At 43.5% G+C, this 26,500-nt stretch overlaps 1 protein-coding gene across 2 annotated transcripts in view; it reads right to left on the reverse strand.

Moving 5' to 3' along the window:
- zbtb40 (zinc finger and BTB domain containing 40) overlaps positions 1-26,500 on the reverse strand; it is a 101,868-nt gene that overhangs the window by 44,419 nt on the left and 30,949 nt on the right. For both annotated transcript variants that reach the window (XM_059638112.1, XM_059638111.1), the window contains 4 exons: positions 22,356-22,492; positions 15,204-15,402; positions 13,959-14,095; positions 8,568-8,739 (listed from right to left, as the gene is read on the reverse strand). In XM_059638112.1, coding sequence (XP_059494095.1) covers positions 8,568-8,739; positions 13,959-14,095; positions 15,204-15,402; positions 22,356-22,492 — 645 coding nt within the window. The remainder of the gene's footprint in view (positions 1-8,567; positions 8,740-13,958; positions 14,096-15,203; positions 15,403-22,355; positions 22,493-26,500) is intronic.

Below are 26,500 nucleotides of genomic sequence, written 5' to 3' on the forward strand. Positions count from 1 at the left end.
AGATAATCTATGCTAACCAAAGTGTGCTGAGTACATTATTCAACATGTCTACCACTGAGGGGTGAACAAGAAAATTTATCTATTATTTCAATATGTTTATCAGCTTTATATACAAGCTCCTAAATTAACATTTGAATTGTTCACTTTATTTTGAAGGTGTAAATGTCTTCTGTTGATTTTCAACTTTCTAACATTTCACTAAAACTACTCAAAGTGATTTGGTGATACGTTCCACACGGATTTCGGTTTTAAGTCTGCAAAAGGGTCCCAACTCCCGAGCAAAGGTTATCATTGATCCTGATGGCAGTTTTTCCAGCTAAGGACAGAGGGAAAGTTACCTCTCCTTTTTTTAACTATAGCACCTTTAGTCTCTTCAATTGTTTTAAATTCAATGTTGAATATTTCATAATTTCAGGATTTAGCAGATAGATTCACTGGTTACAGCTGAAAAAAAAAGTGCTGTAAATACTTTTGGTGGATCAGCATCAACTTCGTTAAACCTATACACATTCACAGTACAAAGTAGACCAAGTCCAAAACTGGAAGGTTTGATAGAAGGTTCTGCTTGCATTTTCCATGACAGCACTTCATTTTAAAAGCTTTGATTACTCACATCACAAGTAGTAACCTCGTCCACAAATCTAACTCCAGCTTGGTTTACTTTGAAAAAATGCCTTCAACTTGAGATTGTGACCTATTTTAGATGCTAGTCAGCCACTGCCCCATTTGTCACGTTACTTGCTACCCCACACATTGCTCCATTCCCAACCTGAGCCCTTGTTGAATCACTCAGCACCTCACTATTTTTTTCTTTATTCATTTATGGGATGAGGACATTGCTGGCTAGACAGCATTTATTGCCCATCCCTAATTGCCCAGACGGCAGTTTGAGTCAACCACATTGCTCTGAGTCTGGAGTCACATGTAGGCCAGACCAGGTAAAGATGGCAGATTCCTTCTCTAAAAGGACATTAGTGAGCCAGATGGATTTTTCTGACAATCAGCGATAGATTCACGGTCATCATTTTAGTTCCAGACATTTTTTGAATTCAAATTCCACCATTTGCCGTGGCGGAGATTTGAACCCGGGTCCCCTGAACATCATCTGGGTCTCTGGATTAACAGTCAAGTGATAATACCACTAGGCCATTGCCTCCCCCAGTCTGATAAGTGAGATGCTTTCAAAAGTGTGACAGAGTTCAGAGTCATTACGTTCCTGTTGAGTGAAAGGTCTCAAGGACATTCCGTCAAGGCAGATGGCGGAATTGGATATCAATCAAAAAAATCTAGAATTAAGAGTCTAACGATGACCGTGAATCTATTGTTGATTGTCAGAAAAACCCATCTGGTTCACTAATGTTCCTTGAAGGCTGGAAACTGCATCCTTATATGATCTGGACTACATAGGACTCCAAGCTTATTGCCTTCTTGCCCAAGCATAGGGACGGGTCGGACAGCAAGCGTAGTAAGAGTGGGATTATGAAGGGGAAGCAAGTAGAGTGGTGAACAGCTGGCAACATGGGCATACAACAATGATGTCAATGCCACGAATGTTCTCTTCCAGGTACACAATGATGACATCAGTGTCATCAACATCCTGTTCCAGTGCAGTTATAGGAGATCTCTGTTGTTGGGGATTGCACGTAGAGTTTTAGGAACAGTAAGGTAGCAGTCCAACTGTGCTTCATCAAGAAGCACTCAGATAGAAATATTGAATCATAGAACAGAATCCCCACAGTGCCAATAGAGGCCATTCACAATATAAGGGATAAGGTAAATGAGCTTGCGGCGTAGACCGAAATTAGCAGGTATGACATGGTGGGCATCACGGAGACATGGCTGCAAGTGGATTGGGATTGGAAACTGAATATTCAGGGATATATATCCAATCGAAAGGATACGCAGGTGGGCCGAGGGGGTTAGGTTGCCTTAGGAGTAAGAAATGAAATTAAATCAATAGGAAGAAACGAAGTAGGGTTAGATGATGTAAAATCTGTGTGGGTAGAACTGAGGAACCGCAAAAGGTTAAAAAAAAAGTTGGAGTTGTGTACAGGCCTCCAAACAGTAGTCTGGAGCTGGGGTGGAAGATGTACCAAGAGATAGAAAACATGTGTAAGAAAGACAAAGTCACAGTGATCTTGGGAGATTTCAATATGCAGGTGGACTGAGAAAATCATGTTGGTAGTGGATTGCAAGGAAAAGAATTTGTGGAATGTCTATGAGGTGGCTTTTTGGAACAGCTCGAGGTGGACACACAAGGGAACAGGGAATACTGGATTCAGTGTTGTTCATTGAGGCAGACTTGATGAGGCAGCTTAAGGTGAAGGAACCCTTAGGAGGCAGTGACCATATGATAAAATTAACCGTGTAATTTGAGAGGGAGAAGATGGTATCACAGGTAACATTATTACAGCAGAATGAGGGGGAGTGCAGGTATGAGGGAGGACCTGGACAGAATTAACTGGAAGAGGAGCCTAGCAGGAAAGACAGCAGAACAGCAATAGCAGGCGTTTCTCGGAGTAATTCAGGATACACAGCAAAAATGCAGGAAAAAGCAGCATGGTACAGGGAGGATGAGGTAATCATGGCTGACTAACGAAATCAGGGATAGCATAAAAGCAAAAGAGAAAGCATATAATGTGGCAACGGGCAAGGGAAACCAAGAAAGAGAGGACTGGGAAGCTTACAAAGACCAACAGAGGACAACAAAAATTTAAATGAGGAAGAAGATTGAAGGTAAGCTAGCCAGTAATAAGTGAAAACTGTAAGAGTTTCCTTCCATATATAAATGATAAAAGAGGCAAAAGCGGACATTGGACCATTGGAAAATGACCATGGAGAGACAGTAGTGGGGAACAAGGATATGGCTGAGGAACTGTATAATTACTTTGCCTCAGTCTTCATGGTGGAAGATACAAGTAGTCTCTCAAAAATTCAAGAGTCAAGGGGCGGAGCTCAGTATGGCGTCCATCACCAAGGAAAAAGTGCTAGTAAAACTGATTGGCCTGAATGTGGATAAATCACCTGGACCAGATGGACTACACCCCAGATTATTAAAGAAGATAGCTAAAGAGACAGTGGAAGCATTAGTGGTGATATTTCAGGAATCACTAGAGTCAGGGAGGATCCTAGAGGACTGGAAAATCTCGAATGTGACCCCCGTTCAAAAAGGGAGTAAGGCAAAAGATGGAAATTACATGCCAATTAGCCCAACCTCAGTAGTGAGCGAGATTTGGGAGTCCATTGTAAAGGACACAATTCCTGAGTGTTTGGAAGTGTATGGTTAGATAGGGCACAGTCAGCAGGGTTTTATCAAGTGGAGGTCAGGGAGGCCTGGCAAATCTGCTAGAATTCTTTGAGGAAGTAATGAGCAAGGTAGATCAAAGACAGCCAAATGGATGTTATGTATCTGGATTTCAAGAAGGCATTTGACAACTGCCAGGCAGGAGGCTGCGGAGTAAGATAAGGGTCCATGGTGTTAGAGGCAAGGTATTGGCATGGATAGAAGATTGGCTGTCTGGCAGAAAGCAGAGACAAAAGGGTCTCAGGAAGGCAGCCAGTGACAAGTGGTGTTTCAGTGAGAAGGATGAATGTTGGGATCACAGCTTTTCATTTTATACATTAATGATCTAGGTAAAGGAACTGTGGCCATTCTGGCTATGTTTGTAGATGATACAAAGATAGGTAGAGGGACAGGTAGTATTGAGGAAGTGGGGAGGCTGCAGAAGGATTTGGACAGGTTAGGAGAGTGGGCAAAGAAGTGGCAGATAGAGTACAATGGGGAAAAGTGTGAGGTCATGCACTTTGGTAAGAAGAATAAAAGCATGGACTATTTTCTAAATGGGGAAAAAATTCAGAAGTCTGAAGTGCAAAAAGACTTGGGAGTTCTAGTCCAGGATTCTCTCAAGGTAAACTTGCGGGTTGAGTTAGTAGTTGCAAATGCAATGCTAAAATTTATTTTGAAAGGACTTGAATATGAAAGCAGAGATGTACTACCGATGCATTATAGGGCTCTGGTCAGGCTACATTTGAAGTATTGTGTGCAATTTTGGGCCCCATTTCTCAGAAAGGATGTATGGCTCTGGAGTGGGTACAAAGGAGGTTCATGAGAATGGTCCCAGGAATGAAAAGCCGAACATATGAGGAATGTTTGAGGACTCTGAGACTATACTCATTGGAGTTTAGAAGGATGAGGGGGGATCTAATTGAAACTTACAGAATACTGAATGGCCTGGGCAGACTGGATGTTGGGAAGATGTTTTCATTTGTAGGAGGGACTATGATCCGAGGGCACAGCCTTTGAGTAAAGGGACGACCTTTTAGAATGGAGATAAGAAGAAAGGTCTTCAACCAGTGAGTGGCGAATCTATGGAATCCACTGCCAAATGAGGCTGAGGAGGCCAGGTCATTGAGTATACTTAAGACTGAGGTAGATAGGTTCTTGATTATCAAGGAGATCAAGGGTTATGGAGAAAAAGCTGGAGAACGAGGTTGAGGAACTTACCAGCCATGACTGAATGGCAAAGCAGGCTCGATGGGCTGAATGGGCTAATTTCTGCTCCTATGTCTTATGGTCTTGTTATGTCTGTACTGATCCTCCCAACAGCATCCCATCCTACCTCTGTAACACTTAACATAGGTAACCCACCTAGCCTGCACATCCCCAGACACTATGAGGCAACTTAGAATGGCCATTCCACCTAACCAGCACATCTTTGGACTGTGGGGAAAAAGCAGAGCACCGAGAGGAACCCCACACAGACATGGGGAGAACTTGCAAACTCACACAGACAGCTACCAAAGGCTGAAATCGAAACTGGGTTCCAGGCTCTGTGACGTGTTAATCACTACGCAACCATGCACGTCGCTGAAAATCTGGGCAGCTCTACGATGTCATCCTGAACTTTGTAAAGATCTGATGAACAGTGGGTGGCACGATGGCTCAGTGGTTAGCACTGCAGCCTCACAGCTCCAGGGACCCGGGTTCGATTCCAGCCTCGGGTAACTGTCTGTGCAGAATTTGCACGTTCTCCCCGTGTTTGCGTGGGTTTCCACCAGGTGCTCCGGTTTCCTCCCACAGTCCAAAGATGTGCAGGCTAGGTGGATTGGCCATGCTAAATTGCCCGTAGTGTTCAGGGGTGTGGGGGTTATAAGGGGAATGGGTCTGGGTGGGATGCTCCAAGAGGCGGTGTGGCCTTGTTGGGTCAAATGGCCTGTTTCCACACTGTAGGGAATCTAATCTAATCTAAACAGCCAGAAATAATGGGGAACATCCAAACCTATCTTGCTTCAGAATCAGCACAGAATTTAATTATTTTATATGGTTCGATTAGCACGAAGCAGATAAACAGACTGCCAAAAGCACCAAACATTAGCAAACTTAGGGTGGTGGTGGAAGCGGCAGCAGGAGTACAGCACACCCAACCTGGAGCTAAGCACCACTGGAAGCTTTCAAACAAGTACGTAAGGGCCGGGGCCTGGATTCAGCACACTCAGAGTGGCAGCAACAGAAGCAAATTAAAGGGAGCCTGCAGGCCCAGTGGGACAGGAGTAGACTGGATGTCACAGCTCAGGAAGTAACACGAGACCAAGGGGTGCAGCTGATTGACAAGTCCATGGGGGTATTTCCAAACTGAATTGACTTATTTGGTAAATGTATTTTATGTTCTTAGAATGAGTTCAAAACAAACTTTGAAGGGTTTGGTTTGCTTCTCTTGCTCAATGTAGGAGGCTGGGCACATTTCCAGTGCCTACGGCCAATCTGTGCGGAGGTGTGTCCAGCTGCAGCTCCTGGAAGATTTCAGACCTGGAATGCTGGCTAGGGATACTGTGTAGCATTAGTGAGCCTGACAGTATTGTGAGATAGCACATTTAGAGAGGTGGTCACATTGCAGATGAAGGGATCTGAAGAATGAAGAGAATGGGTGACTAACAGGTAGTCCAAGAGAAACAAGCAGGTAGTCACCTGAGGTCGTACTCGCAAATGAATATTCCATTTTAGAGGGTACTGGTTCCTCCAAGGAGTGCATGCAGAGGCATGCTTCGGGCACCACAAGCAGCATGTCTGTCCAGGAGGGGAGGAAGAGAGAAAGGACAATAGCAATAGGGGATTCCAGTCAGAATAGATAGGTGTTTCTGTGGCTATCAATGTGATTCCAGGATGGTGTATTGCCTCCTTGATGCCAGGGTCTGGAATGTCACTAAATAGCTAGAGGACATTTTGAAGGGGAAGGACGATAAGGCAGAGGTCTTGGTAAACGTAGATACCAATGGCTTAGGTAGAAAGAGTGATGTGATCTTGATGCATCAAGATTTCAAGGAGCTAGGCAGTAGGCTGAAATGCAGGTCCTCTTGGGTCATAACCTCTGGATCACTCAGAGTGACACGTGCTAGTGAGCACAGGAGAAAGAGAATAATGCAGATGAATGTGTGACTTAACAGTTGGTGTAGGAGGGAAGATTGTAGATTCCTGGATCAGTAGGACTGGGAGTTCTGGGGAAAATGGGACCTGTATAAACAGGATGGTCTACATCTGAACCAAAAATGAGACTAACATTCTTGCGAGGTGGTTTGCTACAACTGTTTGGAGGAGTTTAAACTAATCTGGCAGTGGCAGGGGACACAGACTGTTAAGGGTACAGAATTATACAGTAAAACAATCAAGTCAGGAGGAGTGCAGCCTTATTAATTTTCAAGGGAGTACGGAATGGCTAGATAGTCCTTAATGCCTGAAGTATCACTGGTAAATCAGAAGAGTTAAGGCCAATGACTGACACGTGGAAGTGTGTTATACTGGCCATCAGAGACATGGTTGAGGGAGGAGCAGGATTGGCAACTCAACATTCAGGGATATCGAATTTGCAGGCAAGACAGAGATGGTGGTAAAAGAGGTGGCAACAATGCATTATTAGTTAAGGAGGCAATTACTGCACTAAAGAGAGATGATATCTTGGAGGGGGATCCAATGAAGCTTTGTAGGTAGAGCTCAGGAATAAAAATGGGCAGCCACATTGCTCGGCATTTATGATAGATGGAGAAAATTGGCAGGAAATTGAGGAAGAAGTTTGTTCATAATTCACAGAGCTATGTAAAAATAATAATAAAAGGTAATTACTGTAGGTTATTTCAACTTTCCCAACATTAACTGGGAAATACATGGTGTAAAGGGCTCGAATGGAGTGGTAGGGAAACTATCAGAGAAAATTCTGCATGAGACCATGTATCTCCACTTGGAGAGGCAAGGCTTGATCTGCATGGCTTTGGAGCAGGGATGCCGAACTACTTTGATTCAATTTTGAGGTGGTGACCAGGTATGTAGATGAAGGTAGTATAGTTGATATCATTTATATGGATTTCAGCAAAGCTTTTGACAAGGTCCGGCATAGGATACTTTGTCAAAAAGGAAAATGCACATGGGATACAGCGTAATTTGATAAAGTATATTCAAAATTGGCTCAGTTGTAGGAGATTGGGTAATGACAAGCAGCTGCTTTAGTGACTGGAAGCCAGTATCCAATGGCATACCACAGGGATCTCTGCTGGGTCCCTTATTATTCACCATTTATATACATGACATAGATATCCATATGAAGGGCTGGCCGAGTGAGATGGCAGATGGCACAAAGGTGGGTCAAGTGGCTACCAGTGAGACTCAATGTCTTGGGCTCCATGATATAAATGGGATGGTCAAATGGGATAAGTTGCAGATAGAATTTAACTGAGTAATTTGACAAGGATGTATTCAAAGAATGGGATGACACTAGAAAGTTCTGTGAAATAAAGGGACTTTAGAGTATTTGTCCATGAATCAATGAAGGTGGAAAGGCGTACAAGTATGGTGGTGAAAAAGGCGTATGGGACACCTGCCTTTATTAATGAAAACAAATTACAAAAGCAGGGAAGTCATGCTGGGGTTATATAGAACTTTGAGACCACATATAGCGTACTGTTTGGGTTGCCACATTACAGGAAGGATGTGATTGCAGGAGTGGGTGTAGAAAAGATGCACCAGGATGCTGTCTGGGATGGAAAGTTTAAGTTATGAGGAAAGGTCGGATAGCCTTAGGTTTTCTTCTTTGGAACAGAGAAGACCAAGGGATTACACGATTGAGAGGGGCATGGACAGAGTGGATAATGTGCAGCTATTTCCTTAGTTGAAGGGTCAGTCATGACGGGGCAGGAGCTTCAGGGAGATGTGAGGAAAATCTTTTTTACTCAGAAGGTGGTGGCAGTTTGGAATGCACTGCCTGGGAGGATGATGGAGGGGAATTATCTGAAAAAGTACCTGGATGAGCACTTGCCATATCATAACATTTAAAGCTGTGGGTCAAGTGCTGGTAAATGGGATGAGGTTAAAGGACAGGTGTTTCTCACATGTCATTGCAAATTCAATGGGCCACAAGGCCTATTCTGCACTGGATGATTCTATTAGTGTTCTAACACCAGGAATCAAAACTTTAAAATGTCACTTGCACTCATGTTCAAGAAGTAACCTTTTCATTGATCAACAAAATCAAAAGCAAAATACTGTGGATGCTAGTAATCTGAAACATTTTTTAATAAGTTACCTGCACGTTCCATTGCCTTTGTTATTGATTCAAGGGATGGATGAGACTCACTGATCATATGCAAGAGTCTACAGAACGTCAGTGCAGGAATGAGTTTCTCTTCTAAAATTTTACCCAGAATGATTTCTAATGACTGACTAGTAGTCTCCCTGTAACAGCAGCTCTTCAAAATCTGATTGGAAGAAATACAAAACATCCAAATTACACAATCATACTTATAAATGAGTTATATCAAGGCCTTGTTAAATTTTAGATATTACATATAATCTTTCACTTCACTGAACTAATCAGAATGTTTTTTACCAAAAAAAAATCGATCAGATGAATAATTTTCCATGTAATTACTTCCATGAGTTTCTTAAACAAGAACTCCAGATATCCGTTTGCAACCAGATTCATTTGGTTTCATCTAGTCAGCAAGGTTATCAACATATTATTGATCTGTTAATTCTCTCAAGTTTAGACTGCATGGAAGAACTGATACTTGTCACAAGGCAACACTTCAACTAAATGTAATGAACATTTTAACCACTGCCTATGTCAATTTATTACATGCAGTTAGTGATGTTTTGAATTGAGAAAATAAAATTTTCTTCCCCTTATGTTTTCTTCACTGTCCTATTTCTTAGCCACGTCATGAACAATCTGCAGTGTCAATATCACCTCTCTGCAGAGAAGTAGATTTGTTGCTCGCTGAAGCAGATCTGTACCGTCTTACCCGTGTTGATTATGCAAGGAGAGAAGGACTTCCATGTAAGTTAAAGTACTCAGTCTCTGTGATGGTACAGACCCTTTTTAATGCATTCTAATAGTATCCCAAATAATAGTAATCCATAAATAACATTGGCCATTCCAAAGAAGGGTCATCGGACCCGAAATGTTATCTCTTGATTTCTCACCACAGACCTGCTGAGCTTTTCCAGCAATTTCTGTTTTTACTTCTGATTTCCAGCATCAGTTATTTTGGTTTTTAATTCAGTAATCCACACACATTTAGAATATTCAGAATTTTATCAACCAAATATAAACAAGGTGAGATCATACAGGATGGTATTATCAGACGACTGTGTCAATATCATTTATGAAGGAGGATTCGCTTTGGCTTCACGTTTTGCATTTCTTCAGGAGATAATTTCCATTTTATTTGGGAAAATGTTACGTTCACTTTTAACTCTTTAAGACTGTCTTATTGGAACTTAAATCTGACTGAAACTTGTTTGTTCCTTCTCAAATTGATGATCACTCACAAACGTACAATTTTCCATCCAAGAAACATATTTATTAAGTTCTGATTTCAGTTTGACAGATTGATTATTAAACCAACACCATTAAATCAGCCATTTGCAGAAAGTGGATATACAGGATCATCCCAAGTTCTCAATGGAAGTGAAAATATAATTTCACATTAATGACAACAGAGCTGCCTGTCCATAAATCAGAAGTTGATAAAAAAAAAACTGTCATTGGTGATCTTAGGCTTTTATCTTTTTGCTCAGCGTTCCAGTCTCCTTTGATGATCCAACTAGTTTCTCAAGGTCTTTGACCCAAGATCCAATTTTTGAATTCTAAATCTAACAGTTGTTTGACATGGCCTGGTGCTAACTTTTCATTTTATACTATTGTACTGGAACAGAACTTAAAAATTAGGGAAGTAGCAGTAAAACCCAGGGTGGAGTGGAGTGGGGTTGGGAAGAGAGGAGAGTGTTAGATAGAGGAGAGGATTTGGTTTAAAAAAAACAGGAGGGTGGTGCAGAATGCAATGGGAGTTGGGAAGAGTAGAGGGTGAGAAGATTATCAACTCGCGAACTCAGGCTCTCCCCTATCTGCATTCACCCTCTTCCCTCAAAGTCACACCCTTTTGGGTTGGAAACTCTCCAGTTCAGCATCTGGACTGCCTCCTTTAGAAAAGCCTGTGCTTGCAGGTGAATGACAGCGCCATGACTAAACCTCCACTCTGGTGTTTGTAATCCAACCCTTGCTCCCCAAAACCTCCCCAGCAGATTTCCTTTACTTTGCAATCCCCATCTCCCCTCGAGCAGATTCACTGCTATGTCACCTGTTCCGTTGCACAGGCCTCAGGCTTATTGCTTTTCAGTCAGAGGTATTCTGATGTCTGTTGATAATGAAAATACCATGCAGCAAAGACAATTAACATTACATTGGGCAAACAAGATGGAAACTGACAAACAGGATACACGAACACCAGATGGCAGTCAAAAGACACAATCAATATTCACTTGTCTCAATACATACAGACATTGAGGGCCACCGGTTCGACTAGTACAAATGTGACCACAGCAGACGAACACCAGACATGCAGAGGGATTTCTGGGAGTCTGGTTCTCAACAGAGGACTCCATTAACAAACACAGAAATAGACCCTGTAAACAGACTGCTGCTAAAACAACAGGACTAGAAGCGACTAGACTATCACACCAGAGGATAAGACGATCACATAAATCCAGAAGGAAACGGAACACCAACGCTACGATAAGAGGTCATGCTGACGATGTTGCCTAGAAGGCTAACGGAACGTCTATGCACCACAGAACAACCGGCTCAGCAAGCTAACGAACAACCATACGGTCATGTCAGGCTCCTACAGTTTACCATAGACTCGAAACTGAACTGAACTGGAATAGTATAGTTTTTTTTAAAAACAAACTGCCCTCATACTGTAGGGATTCTATGAACATTACCTGCTACTTGTCAGCTCAAGCCTGGATATAGTGCAGACATTGCTGCAATTGAACATGGACTGCATCAGTATCTCAGGAGCTGCAAATGGTGCTAAACATTGTGTAATCAACAGCAGGTCATTGACGTAGCAGCTGCAGATGGTTAGGCCTAGATCATTACCCTGAAGAACTCCTGCAGAGATGTCCAGGAGCTGAGAAAACTGATCTCCAACAAATCATTTTCCCATGTGCCTGGTACGATGCCAAACAGTAGAGAGTTCGCCCTCTGATTCTGATTGATTCCAGTTTTACTAGACCTCCTTGATACCACACTTGGTTGAATGCAGCCTTGATGTGAAAGGCTGTCACTCATCTTACCTCTGGAATTCAGTTCTTTGGTCTATGTTTGAACCTAGTCTGTAATGTGATCAAGAGCTAAGTGGCCCTAATGGAATCCAAAATGTGTGTCACTGAGAAGGTCATTGCTGAGCAAATGCTGCTTGATACAAATACTGTTGATGACATCTTCCATCAGTTTATTGATCATCAAGAGTAGACGATGGGATGGTAATTGGCAGGTTGAATTTGTTCTTTTTCTTGGGTACAGGACATATCTGGACAATGTTCCACACTGTTGGGCATATGTCAGTGTTTTAACTGTATTGAAAGACCTTGGCTAGGGTTGGGCAAGTTCTAGACCAAAGCCTTCAGTACTAGTGTTGGAATGTTGCCAGTACCCATAGACTTTGCAATAACCAATGCTTCCAAGAATTCTTGATATGACATGGAGTGAATCAAATTTGCTGTGGACTGGTATATGTAGTGCTGCAGACCAATGATGGAGGCCAAGATGGATCATCTACTTGGCACTTCTGGCTAAAGATTGCTTCAAACGCTTTGGACTTTCCTTTTGCCCCAATATTCTGGGCTCTTTCATCATTGAAGATGAGGATATTTGTGTCGCCTCCTCCAATGTGTTGTTTAATTGTCCACTATCATTCAAGACGGGACGTGGCTGGACTGCAGAGCTTAGATCTGATCTGTTGCAAATGGAATCACTAAGCACTATCGCTTCCTGCATATGCTGTTTGGCACACAAATAACCCTGCATGGTAGCTTCAGATGGCCTACATTGCCTCATGGATGACCACTTTTGAGTTGCTAGATCTGTTCAAAGTCTGTTCCATTTAGCATCATGATAGTGTTGAATGGCACAATTGAAGGTATTCTCAATGTGAAGAGAGACTTCATCTCCACAAATACTGTGTGGTGGTCGCCCTTACCAATACTGTCATGGGCAGATGCACCTGCAGCGGCAGAGTGATAAGGATGAGGTTGAATATGTTTTTCCCTTGTCGGTTTCTTCACCATCTGCCACAGGTCCAGTCTAGTAACTATGTTCTTTAGGATGCCAAAAGTTCAATCAGTAGTGCTGCTGCCAAGCCACGCTTGCTGGTGGACACTGAAATCCCCCATCCTAAGTACATTTACGCTTAGTGATTCCTTCACGTTTTGGTCAACATGGAGTGCTGATTCACTGGCTGAGAAAGGACAGTACGTGGTAATCAGCAGGTTCCCTTGTGCATGTTTAGTCTGCAGCCATGACTCGTCATCGGATCTAAAGCAAATGTGGAGGACTTTCAGGGCAATTCCTGCCTGACTGTATAACACTGTGTAGCCACCTGTTCTGGTTACGTCCTGCTGGTGGGACATGACATACCTAGGGATACGGAAGCAGTGTCTTGGAGTGGTAGTCTGCAAGGTGTGATTCTGTGAGTATGACAATGTCAGGCTGTTGCTTGACTAGTCTGTGAGACAGCTCTCCTAATTTTTGGCACTAGCCCCTAGAAGTTAGGACTTTGCAGGGCTGAGAGAGTTATTTCTGCATTTCACAGGAAGGGTCACCAGACCTAAAACGTTAACTCGGACTTTTTTCTTCAGAGATGTTGCCAGGTCTGCTGAGCTTTTCCAGCAACTTCTTTGTTCCTGATTTACAGCATCTGCAGTGCTTTCGATTTTCATTTCTACATTTGTCTTTTCCGGTGCCTAGGTTTTCTTTGATGAGACTTCGTCATGATTGATACAAGTGAGTCGGCTTCCTCGGCTATTCCAAAGGGCAATCGAGAGTCAACCACAAAGCTGTGCATTTGGAGTTACACACAGGACAGGCTAGCTAAGGATGGCAGATTTCCTTCCCTGATGGACATTAGTGAACCAGTTGGATTTTCTGGCAATCATAGTCATCAGTAGATTCTTAATTCCAGATATCTTTTCCAACCTGGGTCCCAGAACATTTGCTGAGTTTCTGGATTAATTGTTTTGTGATAATACCCATAAGCCATGCCTTCCGTTCTTGGCACATAATTGCAACTATTCTGTTCGAAACGCCTGCCCACATTTATAATATAAATGGCTTATGTAAATTTTTCACACTGCAAGGATATTTTCTCTTTAGTGCTCATATTGCAACACTTCAACTTTGCACATCCCAGAACTCGAATCTGCTCCAACCAACTCTACTGATCGCAGTCAAAGTATTCCATACTCTCTGATCCCACTTCACCCAAAGGTTACAAATAATCTTAACTTGTGTGGCATTCCACAGAAGATTGACAAACATGAACTTATCATTAGGTTTGTTCAGGAACAATTTCTGGTTGAAGGAATTATCATAAACGTGCACTAAGGCATCAAACACATAAATGAAATACACCTCTATTGTTTCAGCTGGAAGATTTTCTACACCAGGCATCAAACAATCCAGAAGTGGACTGATATCATCAATTGTCTCAGTGATCAACCTTCTATGGCTCCTTAAAATGTCCACAGCTTTACGTTCCTCATCACTCACTGGAAAAGATCAGGAAATAAAAGTCAGTCTATGTCTACAGCCAAGCAGTCTCATTTTGAAGTAAATGCACTATAAGATTGAAACACACAAATGTTTTAAAACCACAATCATGAAAAACTTTACACTGAGCAATTTTCCACATCTGTGGTTCTCCCACTGCTGCTGAATTCAGCACATTGAATAAATGCAGCCAATATGGAGCCAGTGATCATTACTTCTCATGCAAATTGTTCTGTAAACCTAATATAGGTAGGGAAGTGATGAATATTCATCAAGATAGATTTGAATCAGAAATTTAAATGTTGGTATCAATGACAGAATCACCTACATCATGTACAATCTCAATGCTTCTGAACGCCATTGGGTAAGCTTTCACTCGAACATGTATTGTTTCAAACATGTGCATGAATTTGTGGGCAATTTTAATCAAAATATTTCAGTTAACAGTCATAGACAGTGGGACTTACAACTTTCTTTGAAACAGCAATCACTTTTATGGCACAGAGATGTGCTGAATTACTGAAGTCTGAAAAGCACGGGCCATACCAACAAACAGCTACATACACATGCTATCATGGCTAGTAACTAACAACAGGTAAATGTTTTCTTCGCTTAGCTTTGCTATCTTGTGTCAATTGACACATCAGCAGTGGCTTATGGTTTATGCAGCATTCTTTCAGCTCCAAATGTATTTTCAGAAATCTTTAGCAGGCTGTACAATGCTATTGCACCACATGAGAAATTAGAGGGGTAGAAATGCATCTTTAACCCTTTCTCAAAAAAGGTTACAAATAAATCTCTTGTTTAAGTTCCTGTCTATTTTGATCCAAGAATTGAAATGGGTTTCCTCTGGAAATATGATAGAGTGCCTCTGACATGAAAGTTTTGTAAAACATGATTGCAGGGGATTGCCAGGAACAATACAGATATACTCTGAACTCAGTACGTAATCATAGCATTAATAAAATTTGAGTCAATAATTGGTCGTTATAATGCATTGTTATTAGGTTTAAGTACTTTTCCAAACAGTAGCGCTCAAGAGTCACCTGTTCCCCTTTCATCAGGTGGGTTATTTCATTACCCGACATATACTCATGCTCTTCTCACCAGATAAAATGAGTCGGAGACTTTCTGGTTCTCCATTAAGCTTATCTAGCAGGGCACGCAGCTTTGGCACGCCTTCTTTCATTCGGATGAGCAGTTTCCAGACAGTGAGAGCTGCCAATGTTTGCTTCTCTAGCACTCCTTCCATCAAATTGCTGACACAGGCAGCCACATCTTTTTCTTTAATAAGATCTTCAATTCTCTGTCAGCCACAAAAATGTGAAATATTAAATCACTTCAAGTCACACGCAGCACCTTCGCAACACCTCTACACAAAAGCCAAGTTGCAGTACTCACAAGTGACTGTCTGGTGCATTTTGACTGGCTGTTTGTTGTACCATAGCAACCACAGAAACAAAACTGGCTGGCACAGCACTGCCACAGTTACTGTGCCTAGCATTTAATGAAGATTAGAAAAAGAACAATAGCAATTTACTACTCCAACTTGCCAGCTGTACTTTGCTCAGAGAATCCATTGTTGACATTCAACAGAACTCCAAATATGAATCCTTTAACAAAGTAACTGAAACTGCACTGAAGTTGAATTAAATGCTGTACATACATTATTAGTTCCATCTTTAAGCATTATTGAACCATTTTAAAATTTCCACTCAGAATAGCGAAGTAGTGCAATGCGTTAAAACAAACTACAGAGCAGATGAAATACAAGTCAGCCATCAGAAAGAACATTTTCCAAGTTTCAATTTTGAAACATTTTGAGAATGCCTTGAAGTGTTAAGAGTGGGGAATGTAGCTGCACAAAATTACCTGACCATAGCCACACATATTAAAAACAAAATAATTAAACTGCAATATTAACAAGTAGATCCACCCTGACATATATAAAAACAAAGACAAAATACATTAATTTTTCAGGTAAAAACAAGCAGTGACCATCATTGAAGCAAGCTACCCATATTCTTGGTATTGAGAGCTCCTAGGTTCTGCAGCAGATCCTTGAACATACAACAACATTGGACAATCTAAAAAACATTGAAATTGAAGAAGCATTTGCCATAAACAGAGACCCAAAGTCAAATTAGTATACTTAACCAAAACTTATTTCACTTAACACTCTCCAAGTTATCCTTCACATATTGTCCCCATCTTATGGTTTTCTACACCCTGCCTTACCAAGTCTCACAATCCCCACTGGCCCAAAGCCACCTTTGTCTCATTTCCATGCTGACTGTGATTTCTTATCCACATTCCTTCCAGCAGCATTTCACTGGTACATTTTAAAAAATCAAATTAATGCTCACAGGATCAGTTATTTCTAAACCAAACACATGGAAATACTGACTTAACTTACACCAGACCACTACTTTGCTCCTTAAAAGAGTGAAGGGGGCAACAGCACTTTCTCCATTTTCACACGATCCTAATTGCTGACTTGAGCTCACGTGGGACAGCTCGCTGAACAGATCGTCATTGAGGTGACTTAGGCAATGCTGGCACAAGTTCGTTTGCAAGCTACTGTATGTTAACATTATTTGTGGAAAGCATAAATCCTGGTGCTTCTCTGATTTACATCAGCTTTCAAAACAAAAACAACCACCCCACAACTGTCAGGGAGAATCGGTGCCAATCTTCTCTGATGCACACGGACAGACACCATCTTTGCATGAGGACAGTAACAAGCATTGGCAGCTGCAAGTCTATCACATTTTCCAGTCTTTTGTGCCCTACGTGCATCAGACTCTCTCCACTCCAAACACAAGTAACAATCTCTCTGTTCGTAGTGAGATTCTAGTCTTTGTTAAGTAATTTTAAAATGAACAGTTAGCAACCTCTTCCTTGAAGCTATAAAGAAATGCAGAGATCAGGTGGAGTTAAATGCGACTGCAAACAGATCATCTTACAACTCAATCTTGTTGCCTTGTATGACATGGATCACAAAAATGAACTGCTCCGCATTGAATATTTCAATGATGTTTAAATTTATCTAATTAGCCAACATGCTCTACAGAGCATTACAGGTGTACCCCTTAAACTGACCAATCAAAATTAATTTTCACAGACAACTAATCCTTAAGCCAAACAACAACTGCTGCAGTGTTTAAAATGAATTAAATGCTGTAGTCAGAACCCAATCACTTTTGCAACCCACAATTAATTAAATGCAGAAATTATTCTAAATTATGTTTCTTTAACAGTTTTAAATACAAGTCATACACACCGATTAAAACAGTACAATCACATTTTAAAATAGCAGAGGATCAATAAATTAATTAAAATGCATTCAGACTTTCAAAACAGATTTGCATTCAACAGACTGTCAATCCAGTCATTATAACTGTTATATATTGGGGTATACCTTCTAAAAACATCCCTACTCGTTGAAGAACAACATAGTTGGTACTTCATGGGAACACAAACAATTTGAGACACATTGCAAACATGCAAGAAAGGGCACATTTTAAAAAATCGATTCATGATACTTCATAGCATACATTAGCATTCTTAGTCATGGAGATATGGTGGGGACTTGAGCTGCTAACCTTTGAATTACTGGTATGGTAACACAGCCACTAAGTTCTTGTATCCTTCTTAACATTGACACCCATTGTCATAATAATGGTTTCTGAAATAGGAAGAAAAGATGGTGCTATACAGACCCTAGCACAGTAAATTACATACCGAAAGCAGAAACCACAGGAAGTTCAGTTTACGTTTTTCTGAAACATTATCTTAATTTATAAATTCCATGCTTGTTTCCATGGAGGGGGGTTCCCTCTCATAACAACTATGGATATTCTCTGAACACATCAGATTTAATTACTGCTTGGCCATATGGTAATAGCTTTCGAAAATATGAAATAATTTTCTAATTGAGTCATTCCTAGGTCCTGCTCCTTACTGTCCCATATGCACTTACCGTGCTGTTAATACCTGGTACTATAGTATGCCCAAATCAAGTAATTTTTTTTACTCTCTGTAATATTCAAGTTTTTGACAAATAAGTGAGTTTGAAAGAGTGAAATGAAAGAAGGTCTATCTAGATAGCACTGTACGAAAAAAAAACATATCAGCTAGTATCTCAAAAAACTTACAACCCACAATGTTCTGTCTAAGTTTTCTCTGCTGCATGCTGCCTGATTGGTTGTATTTTACGGTCACTTTACAATTATCAAATGGTGAAAATCTGCAATGACACAAAAGGGGCCACTTTTTAAATAGAATCTGCTGGCCCCTGCATAGCACGTTCTGGACTGCTGCAAGGCCACATACACCACCAGCTGGTTGGAAATGCTGCCCCATACCATATCCCACTTGACCAGACAAAAATACATTTATTACATAGATAATAAAATGTGAGGCTGGATGAACACAGCAGGCCAAGCAGCATCTCAGGAGCACAAAAGCTGACGTTTCGGGCCTAGACCCTTCATCAGAGAGGGGGATGGGGGGAGGGAACTGGAATAAATAGGGAGAGAGGGGGAGGCGGACCGAAGATGGAGAGTAAAGAAGATAGGTGGAGAGAGTATAGGTGGGGAGGTAGGGAGGGGATAGGTCAGTCCAGGGAAGACGGACAGTTCAAGGAGGTGGGATGAGGTTAGTAGATAGCTGGGGGTGCAGCTTGGGGTGGGAGGAAGGGATGGGTGAGAGGAAGAACCGGTTAGGGAGGCAGAGACAGGTTGGACTGGTTTTGGGATGCAGTGGGTGGGGGGGAAGAGCTGGGCTGGTTGTGTGGTGCAGTGGGGGGAGGGGACGAACTGGGCTGGTTTAGGGATGCAGTGGGGGAAGGGGAGATTTTGAAGCTTGTGAAGTCCACATTGATACCATTGGGCTGCAGGGTTCCCAGGCGGAATATGAGTTGCTGTTCCTGCAACCTTCGGGTGGCATCATTGTGGCAGTGCAGGAGGCCCATGATGGACATGTCATCGAGAGAATGGGAGGGGAGTGGAAATGGTTTGCGACTGGGAGGTGCAGTTGTTTGTTGCGAACTGAGCGGAGGTGTTCTGCAGAGCGGTCCCCAAGCCTCCGCTTTTATCCTCCGCAGGATCCACAGACTGAACACCCAGTTCCACTCAGCTTCACTGGACACCAAAAATCGTAAGTACAACAAACTCACTGGCCCCTGCCACCCACAAGAGGATTCCTGCGCCTCCCAAATCCCGACTCTGTCCCTGCCCCTCCCCCACCATGCACCCGCCGCCATTGACCATGAGGACACGGCCGGAGACCCCACCGATGACGTCACATCCGCCTCCGCCGGCCACAGAACTTCCGGAACCGCTGCTGCAGTCACCGCCTCCACGTCCAGGTACAACACCTCACACACCACCCTCACCTCAGCTGCTGCCGCCCACCCCGATCCTCCAACCGCCGACGGAACCCCGCCCACGGTCAACGCCGACGGAACCCCGCCCACGGCCGACGGAACCCCGCCCACGGCCGACGGAACCCCGCCCACGGCCGATGACCTCATCGCTCCGCCCACAACCTCCACAGCCTGCAACCCCAGAGGAGACAGCCACACTGAGCCCTGCCGCATCTTCACCATGCCCCCAGACCTCCCACTGACTGAGGACGAACGGTCAGTCCTGAGCAAGGGGCTCACCTTTGTCCCCCTACAACCACACATCAACGAATACCAGTCACGGTCGGACATAGAGCAGTTTTTCCGCCGTCTTCGCCTCCATGCCTACTTCTTCAACCGGGAACCCAACCCTCCTTCCACTGACCCCTTCACCCGCTTCCAACACAAGTCCTCCTCCTGGACACCACCCCCAGGCCTCCTACCCTCCCTCGACCTCTTCATCTCCAACTGCCGTCGAGACATTAACCGCCTCAACCTCTCCACCCCTCTCACCCACTCCCCCGCAGAACGGGCAGCCCTCCGCTCCCTCCGCTCCAACCCCAACCTCACCATCAAACCCGCAGACAAGGGTGGCGCAGTGGTAGTATGGCGCACTGACCTCTACATCGCCGAGGCCAGACGCCAACTCTCCGACACCACCTCCGACCGCCTCCTCGATCATGACCCCACACCCGAGCACCAAACCATCATCTCCAACACCATTCATGACCTCATCACCTCAGGGGACCTCCCACCCACAGCCTCCAACCTCATTGTTCCCCAACCCCGCACGGCCCGTTTCTATCTCCTTCCCAAAATCCACAAACCTGCCTGCCCTGGTCGACCAATCGTCTCAGCCTGCTCCTGCCCCACCGAACTCATCTCCACCTATCTGGACTCCATTTTCTCCCCTTTGGTCCAGGAACTCCCCACCTACGTGCGTGACACCACCCACGCCCTCCACCTCCTCCAGGACTTCCAATTCCCTGGCCCCCAACACCTCATATTCACCATGGACGTCCAGTCCCTGTACACCTGCATTCCGCATGGAGATGGCCTCAAGGCCCTCCGCTTCTTCCTGTCCCGCAGGCCCGACCAGGCCCCCTCCACCGACACTCTCATCCGCCTAGCTGAACTCGTCCTCACACTCAACAACTTCTCTTTTGACTCCTCCCACTTCCTACAGACTAAGGGGGTGGCCATGGGCACCCGCATGGGCCCCAGCTATGCCTGCCTCTTTGTAGGTTACGTGGAACAGTCCCTCTTCCGCACCTACACAGGCCCCAAACCCCACCTCTTCCTCCGGTACATTGATGACTGTATCGGCGCCGCCTCTTGCTCCCCAGAGGAGATCGAACAGTTCATCCACTTCACGAACACCTTCCACCCCAACCTTCAGTTCACCTGGGCCATCTCCAGCACATCCCTCACCTTTCTGGACCTCTCAGTCTCCATCTCAGGCAACCAGCTTGTAACTGATGTCCATTTCAAGCCCACCGACTCCCACAGCTACCTAGAATACACCTCCTCCCACCCACCCTCCTGCAAAAATTCCATCCCCTATTCCCAATTCCTCCGCCTCCGCCGCATCTGCTCCCACGATAAGACATTCCACTCCCGCACATCCCAGATGTCCAAGTTCTTTAAGGACCGCAACTTTCCCCCCACGGTGATCGAGAACGCCCTTGACCGCGTCTCCCGCATTTCCCGCGACACATCCCTCACACCCCGCCCCCGCCACAACCGCCCCAAGAGGATCCCCCTCGTTCTCACACACCACCCTACCAACCTCCGGATACAACGCATTATCCTCCGACACATCCGCCATTTACAATCCGACCCCACCACCCAAGACATTTTTCCATCCCCTCCCCTGTCTGCTTTCCGGAGAGACCACTCTCTCCGTGACTCCCTTGTTCGCTCCACACTGCCCTCCAACCCCACCACACCCGGCACCTTCCCCTGCAACCGCAGGAAATGCTACACTTGTCCCCACACCTCCTCCCTCACCCCCATCCCAGGCCCCAAGATGACATTCCACATTAAGCAGAGGTTCACCTGCACATCTGCCAATGTGGTATACTGCATCCACTGTACCCGGTGTGGCTTCCTCTACATTGGGGAAACCAAGCGGAGGCTTGGGGACCGCTTTGCAGAGCACCTCCGCTCAGTTCGCAACAAACAACTGCACCTCCCAGTCGCAAAACATTTCCACTCCCCCTCCCATTCTCTTGATGACATGTCCATCATGGGCCTCCTGCACTGCCACAATGATGCCACCCGAAGGTTGCAGGAACAGCAACTCATATTCCGCCTGGGAACCCTGCAGCCATATGGTATCAATGTGGACTTCACCAGTTTCAAAATCTCCCCTTCCCCCACTGCATCCCTAAACCAGCCCAGTTCATCCCCTCCCCCCACTGCACCACACAACCAGCCCAGCTCTTCCCCCCCACCCACTGCATCCCAAAACCAGTCCAACCTGTCTCTGCCTCCCTAACCGGTTCTTCCTCTCACCCATCCCTTCCTTCCACCCCAAGCCGCACCCCCAGCTACCTACTAACCTCATCCCACCTCCTTGACCTGTCCGTCTTCCCTGGACTGACCTATCCCCTCCCTACCTCCCCACCTATCTTCTTTACTCTCCATCTTCGGTCCGCCTCCCCCTCTCTCCCTATTTATTCCAGTTCCCTCCCCCCATCCCCCTCTCTGATGAAGGGTCTAGGCCCGAAACGTCAGCTTTTGTGCTCCTGAGATGCTGCTTGGCCTGCTGTGTTCATCCAGCCTCACATTTTATTATCTTGGAATCTCCAGCATCTGCAGTTCCCATTATCTCTACATTTATTACATACCTCTTTTTCACTATCAGATATGTCCTCAGCAACAGACAGGACGTTACGCAGAGGCTGAAGATCAGTTACTGCATCAATAATATTATTTTGATGTTGCTTCAGCAAGTCAAACCCATAATCTTCTGGGCTCTTCGATTCTGTTGAGAAATTTAAATATTTATAACCAGTCCAAAACTTCACTTCTTTACTCTTCCTTTCTTCCAACAAATACTCATTTATCTATGTCACTGCGAAAGGCAACTTTCAAAAATACAAAATGTTTTTCTGTTTGACTTATTCTTAAGTCCTTTCCTCTAATGTCTCACTACATAATAAGAACACCTTGCATTTACATAGCACCCTGAAAGTAGAAAATAACCTAAGCTGTTTTATAAAAGTGCAAAGAAAGAGGACCACAAAGTGGTTACAGTAAAAAAAGAAATGGGTGTAAGTAAAGTCCAGGAAGTTAGTCTTTTTATAGATCAGAAAACAAAAATTAAGAATGAGCTTTACTGAGCTCTACCGTCAACAGCTATTACCATGTGGTTAAAACAGCAATAAATAAGTAAAATTGTTCAGTGCATGTCTACAGTTAGTCTGACGGGGACGCCCTCTCCACAGGAATGTGCACATTTTATGATAACACCAGCTTTGTGCCAAAGAACAACTAATTTTGTGGACTGCAAAGGGATAGGTTTGCAGGGACAGAATTTTTTTTTAAAAACTGTGTGAAAGGGAAGATTTTGAGTGAGGACGTAGATAGAGTGAAAATAAAACAGCTTGCATTTAAATCGCACCTTTAACTTATTTAAATGTGCCAGGGTGTCTTATGAGGTATGAACAAACAGAACTTAACTCGAGGGTGGCACCGTGACTTGGTGGTTAGCAGTGCCGCCTCACAGTACCAAGGACCCAGGTTCGATTCCGGCCTCGGGTGACTGTCTATGTGGAGTGTCTATGCGCAGGTTAGGTGGATTGGCCAAGCTAAATTGCCCCGTAGTGTTCAGGTTAGGTAGATTAGCCATGGGAAATGCAGGGTTACAGAGATAGTGCAGGGGGGGGTGGGTCCGGGTGGGATGTCTTTCGGAGGTTCGGTGCAGATTTGATGGATTGGAAGGTGCTCCATACTGGAGGAATTCTATGAAAAGATATCAACCAAAGTGTGGAAATAGGTGGCTAGATGGCCAGAAAAACTAGTACATTTTAAGACCATCAGCAAAAAAATTAGAGATGTTTCGGATAAGAATTTCAAATTGGCCACCAATGATGAAGCCTTGAAAATTAGGGATATGCAACAGGACAAAATTGGAAAAAGAGACACAGTGACAGAGGCTCAGAGATAGAAAGGGGTGAGGCATGGGCAAATTTGGAAACAAGGATAAGATTCACACATTGACACAGGGTGCATGTAACTGACTGGGCCAGCATCTACTGACCGGGCCAGCATCTACTGACCATCCTAACCCACGTGAAGGCGTCTTCTTGAACCCTGCAGTCCATGATGTGCTGGGACATGCACAATGCTGTTACGGAGAGAGTTCCAGGATTTTGATCTAGTGACAGTGAATATTTCAAAGTCAGGATGGTGAGTGGCCTGAAGGAAACTTAGCAGGGGGCAGTGTTCCCATGCATCAACTGCCCTTGTCTCAGGTAGTGGTAGAGAATGCATGGTTGGAATGTGATGTGTGGAAAGCGGCCAAATAAAATTCGAATTTTACTTAAAATTTAAATTAAATTGAACCTTAAATTCAAAATGCTGCTTAACCTGGAGCTAATGTTTGTTAGGGAGCTAAAATGGGATGGGTATGCTAGGTTTTCTTTAAGTGAGGACATGTTCTAATTCTTGGATATGTTGCCATTTGCAGAGGATGGAAGGTCAGCTGAAAAAATATTAGATGAGTCAAGTCAGGAGTCAAAAGCAAAAGGGATGAAGATTACTTCAGCTGTGCATGGGTTGAGACAGGAGCAGAATGAATGCTATGCAAAGGCAATCTATGTGATTGAGAAAATATGGAATTGGAAGCTTAGCTCTGGATCAAATTGAGCACTATGGTTGCGAAGGGCTTGCTTCGGCCTCAGACAGTTGCCAAGTAGGCTTTCAAAGGAAGCAACTTCAGTACATGGAGACTAGGTGAATGAAAATACATGCCATATTGACAAGAACTGTGGAGAAAAGTGAGAGTTCCAAAAGGTGGAATCGGAGAAAACATTCATAAGATTGCCGAACTGGAAACCGTCACCATAGTACAGAAAAGTGAGGATATAATGTGATTTAAACACAAGGGAGTGGGCTTAATTTTCAAGCATTGGGGAAAAAAAGCAGAAGCTACAGGGATGCATAAAACAAATCTGCTACCAATATTTTGCTTTGGCTCGTCTCTAGTTCTCACGCTGAAAACTGCTGATTTTGACAAAAGTCAATTGAACTGTTTTGTCACGAATTGCCTATTAATTCACACAGAAAACAGCCAGATTGTGCAAAGGAGTTACAATATCGCAATTAAGAACCAATTTCTACCAAAATGTAATTTTGTGTATTAATTTATATCCTTCACTAAAATGCATTGGATACCAAGAAATTCGCTGGTCTTTGCAGCCCCAGCTAGAGGCAACTTTTAGATTTTACTAGAGATCTAACAGCTTCTACTGACATTGAACATCAAAATTTTATCAGCAGCAAATGTTTTAAAATTTAGAAGCTTAGGAAGAACGAGTGAGATCAGAACCAAATATGCAGAGCTATTATAAATCACTACTTTGTCACTCATTTGCAAATAACAAATATCAAAGGAGCTTCTTTGTTTGCTGTAATGCCCATTCTACTGTCTCTGCAAATCCTCCGTTACAAACATTCTGGTCCTTAATTAAACCACCTCTTCACCTTTTGTAAATTGTGCTTCAATGTGTTGCTTTATCTAATAAACCCTGGCTCAAATCCCTAGATTTATATCTCACCACCTTAACTGAGAAAGTGACCAGGAAGACTTACGAATACTTAAGGGCAAGAATTTTGTGACATTTACAAAATATTAGTTTGGCCACAACTGGAGTTGTGCGTCCAATTGTGAGTAGAACATTTTTATATGAATGGCTGGGCTTTAGATAGCATGCAGAACGACTGAATGAGAACAGGCACCAGGGATGAGGAACTTCAGTTAGATGGACAGATTAAAGAGTTGGGACTGCTCCTCCTTAGACAAAAGAGGGTTGAGAGGTGATTTTATTGAGGTATTCAAAAAGCACAAGATTACAGAGAAAATAGATGGAAATTGCTGTAATTGGTAGAAGTTGAAAATAACCAATGTACAGGACCACAGAGGTTCACAAACTGGTCCCAGGATTTTAAAAAAAAGATTAAATACTCCGTCACTCATATTGAAGTATCAAATGTCAAAACAAGTCACCTGTAGATTGCCAACAGCATCCACCCTACTCCAATATCAAAGATCCAGAAGTAACAACAGCAATTTTTTGGTGCAGAGAGTGGATTGGTTCTGGAATGCAGTGTTGAAAGAAGCAGATTAATGGGAATTAAATGAGAACTTGAAGGAAATATTTGCAAGGTGACAGGGAAAGGGTCAGGGAGTTTGTCTAGTTAAAATGCTGCTTCAGAGAACAGACGTGAACTTAATAGGCCAAATAGCGCCTCTGTAAATACTGTGACCATTATTATTTCAACATGGTTATCATACAAATGCTCCTTAAGCCCTCCTTTCTCTGGTGGAATATGTTCCGTTTCAGAAGACACGGTTTTGCAGCTCAGGTTATTAGTTCTATTGTTCTTGACTGCTTTGTTTCAGCGTATAGATATTTCTTGGCACTCGTGCAGTGGTAGTGTCCATAACTCTATGCCAGGGGACTAAGATTTAAATACCACCTGCTTGAGGTGTGTAATAACATCTCTGAACAGACTGATTCAAAACTACTTCCAGATGTTTCTCTGAACAATGGTCACTGGGTGGTTGAGTATCAATGTCAATTGAAAAGGAGAGGGGTTGGATTGTTATTTCAGCTCCATATGCAGCCTGAAAATGGTGCAAGTTGCTTTCATCCTCTGCGTGGGTAACTATTATGCTAAATTAGAACACTCCAAAGGCACCACTTCTAAATCAAAGTTGGAAATTCTTTTTGGAGAGTTCTAGATACTAAATAATTTTCTACTGGGA

This window comes from Stegostoma tigrinum, chromosome 28 (genome assembly GCF_030684315.1).
Source record: "Stegostoma tigrinum isolate sSteTig4 chromosome 28, sSteTig4.hap1, whole genome shotgun sequence".
Classification (NCBI taxonomy): Eukaryota; Metazoa; Chordata; class Chondrichthyes; order Orectolobiformes; family Stegostomatidae; genus Stegostoma; species Stegostoma tigrinum.